The sequence below is a fragment of the Carya illinoinensis genome, chromosome 15 (genome assembly GCF_018687715.1).
Source record: "Carya illinoinensis cultivar Pawnee chromosome 15, C.illinoinensisPawnee_v1, whole genome shotgun sequence".
NCBI lineage: Eukaryota > Viridiplantae > Streptophyta > Magnoliopsida > Fagales > Juglandaceae > Carya > Carya illinoinensis.
Genome location: NC_056766.1, coordinates 42,403,837 through 42,413,320, shown reverse-complemented (window position 1 = coordinate 42,413,320; position 9,484 = coordinate 42,403,837). Strand labels below are relative to the sequence as shown.

At 36.7% G+C, this 9,484-nt stretch overlaps 1 protein-coding gene across 1 annotated transcript; it reads left to right on the top strand.

Moving 5' to 3' along the window:
* The first annotated feature begins 660 nt into the window (after nt 1–660).
* On the top strand, nt 661–8,380 carry LOC122296309 (translation initiation factor IF3-4, chloroplastic). The gene is made up of 9 exons (XM_043105898.1): nt 661–992; nt 1,080–1,119; nt 1,305–1,364; nt 2,620–2,672; nt 3,653–3,708; nt 3,806–3,839; nt 7,114–7,186; nt 7,276–7,368; nt 7,664–8,380. The coding sequence occupies exons 1-9, from the start codon at nt 721–723 to the stop codon at nt 7,805–7,807; spliced, it is 825 nt and encodes a 274-aa protein (XP_042961832.1). The 5' UTR covers nt 661–720; the 3' UTR covers nt 7,808–8,380.
* The last annotated feature ends 1,104 nt before the right edge of the window (nt 8,381–9,484 follow it).

Here is a 9,484-nt window from a genome sequence, read left to right as displayed (position 1 = left end):
TTGACTGTGCCACCTATACAAATTGGCTCATTTGGGTGGAGTTAGGTTCGGTTTGATAGTAGAAAATTTTGATATGAGAATTTGAACTTTAAGATGAAATCTCGATCAGATTGAATCTCTTAAAAAAAGTAAAATTTTCATACTTCAATCCAAACTGATTTCTTTTTAGTGGTAATTTTATTGTAATTTTATTTATTATTTTATTATGTATTTCATTAACACATATCAATGACATGATGTGCCGCCTATACAAACAGAGTTGAAATAGGACTGCTCATGCGGGTCGGGTTAATGTAAAATTAATAAACCTCTGCATCGAATGTGACTGATACAAATACAGACATAATTAAGATGATTGGTTGATTTAAGATTGGTAAAACCTCGATTTAAGTTGTCAAATGTTAGTTTTTTCTAGAGTTTTTATGCATAAAACAGTAATGCTTTAATCTGGAATTTCTTGTAGCTATAAAATTGTCATTAAAAGTTATGAAATTTAAATGAAGAAGAAATCACTCATTATTGACTGAGAATGACAAATTGATTTCATGAAGGTCCAGAATCGCAATTAAACTCAATAACCAACCCGGATTGGCCCAAGACACAGCCCAGCCATGGCCCACCACGCATATTCCGAAAAAATGTGGATAAGAAGTTCGGTAGAAATCTTGCGCCAACGGCCGAACCCACAGCAAAGGCACACTCTTCTTCTTTCCCGAAGCCATGGATGGGATCACCAGCAGCTTTGCCTGCAAGCCCCTCCTAACGCGGGCCACCAAAATGAAGCCGTCGCTTCTCGAGTCCAGCCTCTTCGGAGTCCGCCTCTACAATCCGGATACCATCAGGCCTAGCTCCATCTCTCTCTCCTCAAGTCTTGCTGGTTCCATCACCGCCCGGTACGGCGGTGGGTCACGCTTCTCGGGCTCTGGAAATTCGAGGCAGTACAGGAAGAGCGACTCCGATGATGAAAAAGCCCTTGACATCTCCACCATTAGGTGGTTATTTATGGCTGTGTGTATGTGTGCATTTTTTTAAGTTGGATTTGATGGAGATTGAAAATAAGCTTTTTGGTTTTCAAACAGGTCCGCTACTGTCAGGCTAATTGATGACAAGCAGAATATGGTGAGTGGCATTGGTGTTATTTTGTTAAGGTTCGCTTGGCAGCTGAAACAACACAGGAAGAGGAGAAAATTGCGAAAACTCTGATCTTTTGTAGTGCTCTTAGTGAAGCGACAGTGTGCTTGGTCGAGCTGTTCTTAATTTCTGAGCTTTTTATGGTCGGGAGATTGATGTCTTTATATTTGTAGGTGGGGTTGGTGTCCAAAAGTGAGGCTATTCAAATGGCTGAGGATGCTGAGCTTGATCTGGTATTTCCGAATTTAAGTGTGCTTTATTTATTTTCTTTCTGAACAACTAAATGTAGTGGCTGAAAAGTGTGCAAAACAAGGAGTACACGTTTTTTTTTTTTTTTTGCTTGCTAAAATATGTGGCAATAAACTTGTTAATGCATTATATTGTCTATACACATGGAATCCAGTTCTTTGGTTGGCTAGACTCACGGCCAGGAGTTTCTATGTACTTGTGTTGTGTGTATGCCTACGGTAGGTGTTAACAATCATTTAGAATAGTTTGCATGTGATATCCCATATGATAAAAATAAAAGTAGGTGGTGAGTGATATCCCACATTGCTTGGGAACGAAAAGTTCTTGTTCTTTATAAGGTTCGAATGGGGCTCCAATTGTATCATTGATTAGTCCTTTTGGAGTATAGACCATGTGATTTGGGCCTGCCATTGGGGTGTTACATTGCATCCCAGATGGGTCATTAGCCAAGAACTGCTTTTGTTCAGTTTTTATATTTTCTTTCAAATGAACTACTGGTTCTTTGAGTAATTGGGTTACTATTGTTTGTTTTATTAGCTGCCCGTGTTCTTGCTTCACTTTTAGTTGATATAGCCAATGAGCTATAGCTCAAACAACTCTTTCCTCCTCTTATAGGAATAGGGTGGAAGAAAAGGTCGTGAGACGTGCTGGGTTTATGAGTAGCTTTTCAATAAGGAGAAAAAAAAGGAAGAAAAAAGGTTGTTTTTAAAGTCATATGATGATTATGATATATTTCAGATGAGTTACTGCTAGTTTGAAGAACTATCAATTCATCTGTGAATTGGCTAACCCTTGAATCGGATGGAATTTTAATTAACAATAGATTCACCTTTGGTTTTTTCGCCACATGCATCAATTGATTGGGTCATGCTAGGTCTCCAGAATTAAGTTCTGCTTCATTTGTCTTCACTATAATTAGACTGGAATTTTAATAACTTCCTAGAATGGAAGCTGTTAAGCTGGTATAGGAGCTATCAATACATTCTTATAGTTTAATAATTGTTATTGAGAAACTAATGTCATCTGCAAAGAACTGAATCTATCCAGCAACCTATGCTTCTTTGCATCCAATACACTGAATGTAACACACAACAGGGGAGGCAATGTGTTCTCAAATATATTCAATGTGTTGCTTTCCATATAAGAGAATGGAGGTTTTTCTTTTGAGCTGCTTCTAGAGTGATGCATAATTATATCCACTCATTTATGCAGGAACTTAATTCTACTCGTTTTTTGCAGGTTATATTATCCCCGGATGCAGATCCTCCCGTTGTGAAAATGATGGATTATAAGTACGATGTGCTGTACTATATATATATTTTTTTGATGTATTGTTGTTACATACAATAGATATATTTAATGTCAATTTTGTTTTATTCTATCTTTTAATTTTTAAGAAAGAGTGGATCCTTCTTTCATGCGTTTGCTACAATTTTTTTTTCAAGTTATAATTGCATGTCAACTTTCTGAAATGAAAATAAGTTGATGCAATTCATGTTTGCTTATGATTCATCTATAGTTTAGAAATACGTTGACCAATTTATCATGTGTCAAGCAGTAAATGGGATTTTGAATCTTAAATTCTTTGTTTAATGGTCTCAGCTTCCATGATTTCCTTGTAACAGTTTCTAGCTCTTAAAGCGGTGTATTCACATGTATACTTCCAGTATATCTGGCTTACACCTTTCTTTATATCAATAAAATATAATATTACTTATCAAAAAACAAATTTTTTTGTTTCAAAATGCTTAATACTTCAAAAAATGAAGGCTTTATATGTTTAGTTAGGTTGTAGTATTGTCTCTTTTCGTAAGTATAATCAATGCTGTTTTGCCTCTTTCCCTTCTAAGTTTTCTTTTCCTTTTTTTCTATATTATCTCATTTCGATTTTTTTTTTTTCTTTTGTTGAATGCTAACCTCAGAGGGTCTTTCTAGCTCTTAAAGCGGTGTATTCACATGTATACTTCCAATGTACCTGGCTTACACCTTTCTTTATATCAATAAAATTTAATATTACTTATAATTGTTTTTTTTTTTTTTGTTTCAAAATGCTTAATAATTCAAAATATGAAGGCTTTATATGTTTAGTTAGGTTGTAGTATTGTCTCTTTTCGTAAGTATAATCAATGCTGTTTTGCCTCTTTCCCTTCTAATTTTTCTTTTCCTTTTTTTCTATATTATCTCATTTCGATTTTTTTTTTTCTTTTGTTGAATGCTAACCTCAGAGGGTTTTTGAAAGGTCTCTTGATGCTTATATTTTCTTTCTTTTCAGTAAATATAAATATGAACAGCAAAAGAAGAAAAGAGAACAGCAGAAGAAAAGTGCTGGTGAATGTCTTCCCTAATTAGAGTTTGCTGATTTTCTATGATTTATGTTTCTCAGATTTCAGAAAAGTTACTGACAAAGTGTGCTCTTAAATGTTAGCCAATCGCATGGACTTGAAGGAGCTCAAAATGGGGTATGTTATTTTTCTCTTTGATTTTGTTGCTGTGTATGGTCTGAATTTCACTTTTGTAATCAATTTGAATATGCAGTTTCATTTTGAAATTATAAAAGTGCATTTTCACCAAGGTTGTCTGGCCATCTAATTTTAATCAGAAAACTGAAATGTCATGGTTGGAGTTATGTCATGCAAAAAGATCCGTCTGTTGACTCTTGCTATGAAGAAAAGGTTCAATGAAGGTGGGTGAATGCCGCACCCTGTCTTTGTTTGGGATTTTAGGTAGATTGAAATACCTTTTTTTAGGTAGATTGAAATACCTTAAAGGTATAAATGTCTATCAGCCATTCTATTGCTCACAGACAGACACACACAACCTCACATCCATATAGGAAAAGATAATCTGATATAGCATCATTTTTATAAGTAAAGTAGCATCCTAGAAAGACTTCATTGCCATGTCATACTTGTTTGGCCTGGCTGGCATCAGTTGGATTAGGGAAGTTCAAGTGCTGACTTACTCGGTTAAATTGCTGAATAGTCAACCTAGTGGACAGCACATTGTAACATTTTTTTTTTTTTTTGATAAATAAATGGTTTTATTGATCAAAGAAAGGCAAAGCCTGAATTACAACTCTGATGCCCCACCTAAATAGGCACATTAGAGGCAAGAAAATATTGAAAGGCCATACCATTAAAATCTAAAGCTATGGCCCATCTACAAAGAATTCTAAAAAAATAAAAGTTTGAGTTCCTCCAGTGATCTTTCATGGTCTTCGAAAATCTGCTCATTGCGCTTCCTCCACAAACACCACATAATGCATATAGGGATCATCTTCCACATAGCTTTGATTTGTTGTCTGCCTCTTATGCTTGGCCAGCTAGCCAACATTGTCTCCACGGTTTTAGGCATCACCCAGGCCATCGCCAGTCAAGTGAAAACCCCGTACCATAGAAACCTCGCTATTTCACAATGCAGTAGTAGATGATCAACCGACTCTTCTCCTCCTTTACACATGCAACACCAGTCTGCGATAATGATCCCTCTTTTCCTCAAGTTGTCAATGGTAAGGATCTTACCCAAGGAGGCTGTCCAAACAAAGAACGAGGCTTTGGTTGATGCCTTGTGACTCCATATCTTCCTCCAAGGGAACTCGGTATTAAGCTTTGGAGTGAGAGCTTTATAGAAGGATCGAATGGAGAAAATACCTTTACTTGCTGGAATCCACCACATAGCATCCTCTTGCTGGTTGTTTGGTCTTATGGAGTAAATGAAACTGTAAAAATTTGCAATGCTACTTATCTCCCAGTCCTGTACTGCCCTACTGAAATTAATGATCCAAGTAGTCCATCCCCCCGCTAACTCCATCACATCTGCCACTGAGACTTCCTTTTCACTTGCCAACTGGAAAAGGTTAGGATACAGATCTTTTAATGCCCTGTCACCACACCATACGTCTCTCCAGAATTTTATCCTGGATCCTTCGCCCACTTGAAACTTAAATGCGACTATAATTATAAGTATTTGAAATGGTAAGTAAAATGTAAAAAATGGTCATAGTAGTGGTAGGGTAGCCTTCTCACAGTATGGGTTGGGGTTGGTTGTTTGTTTGTAAAAATAATTCTAATTTTTAAGTGATTTAGCTAATTACTTGATTAATTGAAGTTCAATATTCCACTATAAACTTGACACCTTGGGATAATTTTGGTTCCTTGCCTCAGGTTAAAGGGTTGGACTTCCAATGTGACGCCGGATCAGAATAGAAGATTATTCTGACGGTTAACTAAACAACGGAAGTTAGAGATTGAGATTGAGAAAATTCACAAATAGAGAGAAACTCTAGATAAACTCTGAGATTAAGGTTTTAAGATAACATAAATCAAAGACCATCTTCTAAAGCCCACAACCCGGGCTTAAATAGGGCAAGGAGAAGTGGCAACATTAGTGTTTTAACTATAACTTTGGCTACAGGTGTCAAAATAGCGCATTTGACCCCAATCCGGCGCGCACATCATGCTCACCATGTTTTGCCTAGTGGGGCCCCTTATCGACCCCAAATTCAGCCCTTTTTACCTCCAAATCATCAGTTTTAGTTAATTCTTCCATTTTTGGTCATTTTTCTTTTATAGTATTGTTTATCTTTGGTAACGATTTTATTCCGGATTCTTAGGCTAGATTTTAACCATAATTATCTTATTATGTATTCTATGATTTGGCCTTAATTACAATTTTGACATTTTTGGTTAGCACTGAAGACTAAGTCTCCTCGCCCAACTAAGAGATAAGTCTCCTCGCCCATCCAAGGGATAAGTCCGACTTTGCCGCTTCTCGCCCAAATCTACATCCTCTCGCCCAAATCCTAGGAATACTCATCATTGGGCTTGGATCCTCCTGCATCACAATGTGCAGGCTATTTCACTATTTAACAAATCCTCTACTTATCCCCACAGGAAAAAATTGCTTATATTTAGTTTCTTTATTCTAATTACTCTCCCTCTCCCTGTCTATCTTTTGCCTGCCTCAGATTCTGTTTAGGACCTGAAAAGGTAATGCCTGATTGGTAACGAACAAATCCAGAAGTGTGAACCTTCTGTCAAGTTTCAACATCTAGTCATCAGATTAGGCGACCTGGCTATGTGCACTTCTTCGTGCTTTAGGAGAAGAGAAGTTGCCGCCTTAGCCTTCTTATAGAGAATTTGGTAGCTTTTTCACATTCATCAATTACCTATATAAAAGCTGAAGGTCTTCACAAAAGAATGAGCCACGTTATCAACCATTTTCATAAATTTAATTATTTATTCATTCTTTTGTATTAGAAACCTTTCGGTTTCCCAACTTTTCCCTCCTTGCTGGAAAAAACTTTTCCTCTCATGTGATGTACACTGTTCAGTTTCTCAACCTTTCCTCTACTCTTATTGAAAAGAGGCTTTCCTCTCCTTTTCAGATAATTGGAAAAAAAACCCCTTCAGTTTCCACCTCAGGTGCTTGACTAAATGGTACTAGCAGTTTAGTTATTCCGGCGCGTGCATTGCATGGGTTTACAACTAGTGTATCTAATGATGGGCAATCATCACAAGGGAAAGCCCTTTTGTAGTCTCCCAACTCATCTCATTTTTAGCTGTTACCTGGACAAGTGTGACTTGTTTCCTTGGTCTTGGCACACGTGGAGGTAACTGGATGTTAATAGGCCACAAGGCATGTGATAATTTCTCGACACAGGAAGCTGGATCATCCAAATATTTTATATCTGTCGGTGTCACTCTGTAATTTATTAAATGATTTTCAACGCAGTTACAACATTGATCAACATGACTATACCGTGCGTTTGAAAGCTGCAAGGAAGTTTTTGAATGATGGCGACAAGGTTGCTGAGATTTTCTTATGATGTCAGTATGTAGCTACTTATATCAAAATTGTCTATGATTTGAACATTTGAGATATTACATCACGCAGGTTAAGATTATAGTGAACCTGAAAGGTCGTGAAAACGAATTCAGGAATAAGGCCATCGAGCTTGTTAGAAGATTTCAGAATGATGTTGGAGAGGTACTCATAACATAAGTGTTTTTTCCCCTTCTGTGCATGTTCTCTTTAGGTGTATCTACTGTCACGAACAGGTATATAAAGTACACTTAGTCAAACAATTGACTAATACGTTCTAGTGGAACAATCACCAATGGGTGCTGTTTTCACTAAACATTAGAATAAATGATTTCAATTTTATTTTTCTCTTTACATTTTTCAAGTTCGGTGTCTGTATTTAATCTTGATTATGGTGGTTTTGAAGTATAGTAACTGCGTTAATTATCTTTCTTCTACCTCCTGTTGGGTTGACATGCAGCTTGCAACCGAGGAGGTCAAAAACTTTCGTGACCGGAACGTTTTCATACTTTTGGTTCCAAATAAGGCTGTTGTACAAAAACCTCAAGAACCACCAAAGAAACGAGATAAGCCAGCTGCGAATGAAGTATCAGCTAATGTCTGAGTGGGCTCGAAAGTTTCATTTGTCTGTGGGGTTTTTGAGAGAGAACAGTTACTGGGTGATCTTCATATATATTCTTCAGCTTGATTGAGGATCCAGAGGTCTTGTATAGCATCAGTGTAACATATGTGCGAGAATATTTTAACTGAGTTTTTAATGATAGAATCTACCTTCTCAGTTCTAATACATGTAGAGTTCTGGAAGCTTACTAGTTTGGACCATTTTTTAAAGGCTGAGTTATTAGGGGTATGTCTATTCCATCGCATTGTCGATTCAAGCAAGCCTTTTGTGATGGGTCCAAAGGAGATCAAGTTCACAAGTGGTTGTGTCCCAACTACTGGATAGGAACTGTGGAGGATGATTCATGGATCAAGTAAGAATGTAAAGGCAGAGTTTGGACACCAGTATGATGTGAAATTTACATTTCCTTTTGTGGCATTTAATATCAATCTCTATATTTTATGGTGGTATCAAATGGGCAGATTGCTTATATCCTAAACTTGATACCACTGACAGAAGAAACTACTCTTTAAATACATTTTGTTTAATATCATTCTCTGTTACTGAGTTTGAATCTGTCTATGGTACTTATTACTTTGTATTGTAGTGTTCTGTTCTCGTATTCTATGCAGTCTCATCCTGGTTGATCCTATTGGGGCTTCTTTAGAGTCTAATGAGTATTCATATCAATGATTTACAGCAGCGACTTCCCTATTCTCAGTTTTGGTGTAGCTTTCCTGGTTTGCTTGGACTGATTAAGCTTGCTTACCACATATATCCCCAAAATGCATATTTTTCATTTGGATAATTCCGTTGAAATGACTACATTCCTCTGAAAATGCTAGGCCAACTCTCTTCTGCTGCTTTGCCGGACCATTTTTGCAATTCATATTCTAAGCTTTCTGGTTTGAGAAGTGTTATAGATATAAAGAGATTACATAGAAGTAAATTCACAAAATGACGTGACTTCATGTAATCTATTAGATCTATTTTATATTAAAAGTAACTTTATAATTTAACGTACAACATCAAACCATGTCATTTTATGAGTTTATTTTTGTGTAACGTCTTTGTGGTTGAAGTACCAGTACATTTTCATGCAAATTGATATGGCAGGCTTCCACGTTAGGATTGTATATGCTGTGCCAATAAATATGTACAACTGTTGGAGCGGCAACCAGATGGAGAGACTTTAACCTACTCACCTAACGATTTGGCTTGGCTTCTTTTCTAAGTTCTTAGATTGCAAGCTTGCCTATTACTCTGTCATGAAACCGGTAAACCGCTGAGGCTCTGAAAGCAATGGGTTTGTTGCTATTTTAAGTACATTGGTTGGCAGAAGGTGGACTTCCATGAAGTTCCAGCCAGGCATGTAATTCCCAGATAAATGTTTCATTTTCCGAATATTTCTAATTTGATTTGCATTATCCCAAAACGAATAATTGTCTGTTGACAGTTAAGGTTTCACGGTTTAGGTAAGAAATGGACTGAGGGACAGGAATTCAAAAGCCAATGATTCTTCTATTGTCAACCATCTTATACCATTTACCTAATAACAAAACCTATAGCACAAGATTAGTATAACATATCTTTCAGCCCTTTTATTATCTGGCAAAACTGGAAAAAAAAGGAAGAAAAATCATAGGATGTCATGACAAGTTGTTGCAGAAAGTTTCTACA

Coding starts and splice junctions, on each gene's coding strand:
- LOC122296309 (XM_043105898.1), top strand. CDS start 721: ATGGATGGGATCACCAGCAGCTTTGCCTGCAAGCCCCTCCTAACGCGG. Junction 1,120..1,304: donor TTGATGACAAGCAGAATATG/GTGAGTGGCATT, acceptor TTATATTTGTAG/GTGGGGTTGGTGTCCAAAAG. Junction 2,673..3,652: donor GTGAAAATGATGGATTATAA/GTACGATGTGCT, acceptor CTTTCTTTTCAG/TAAATATAAATATGAACAGC.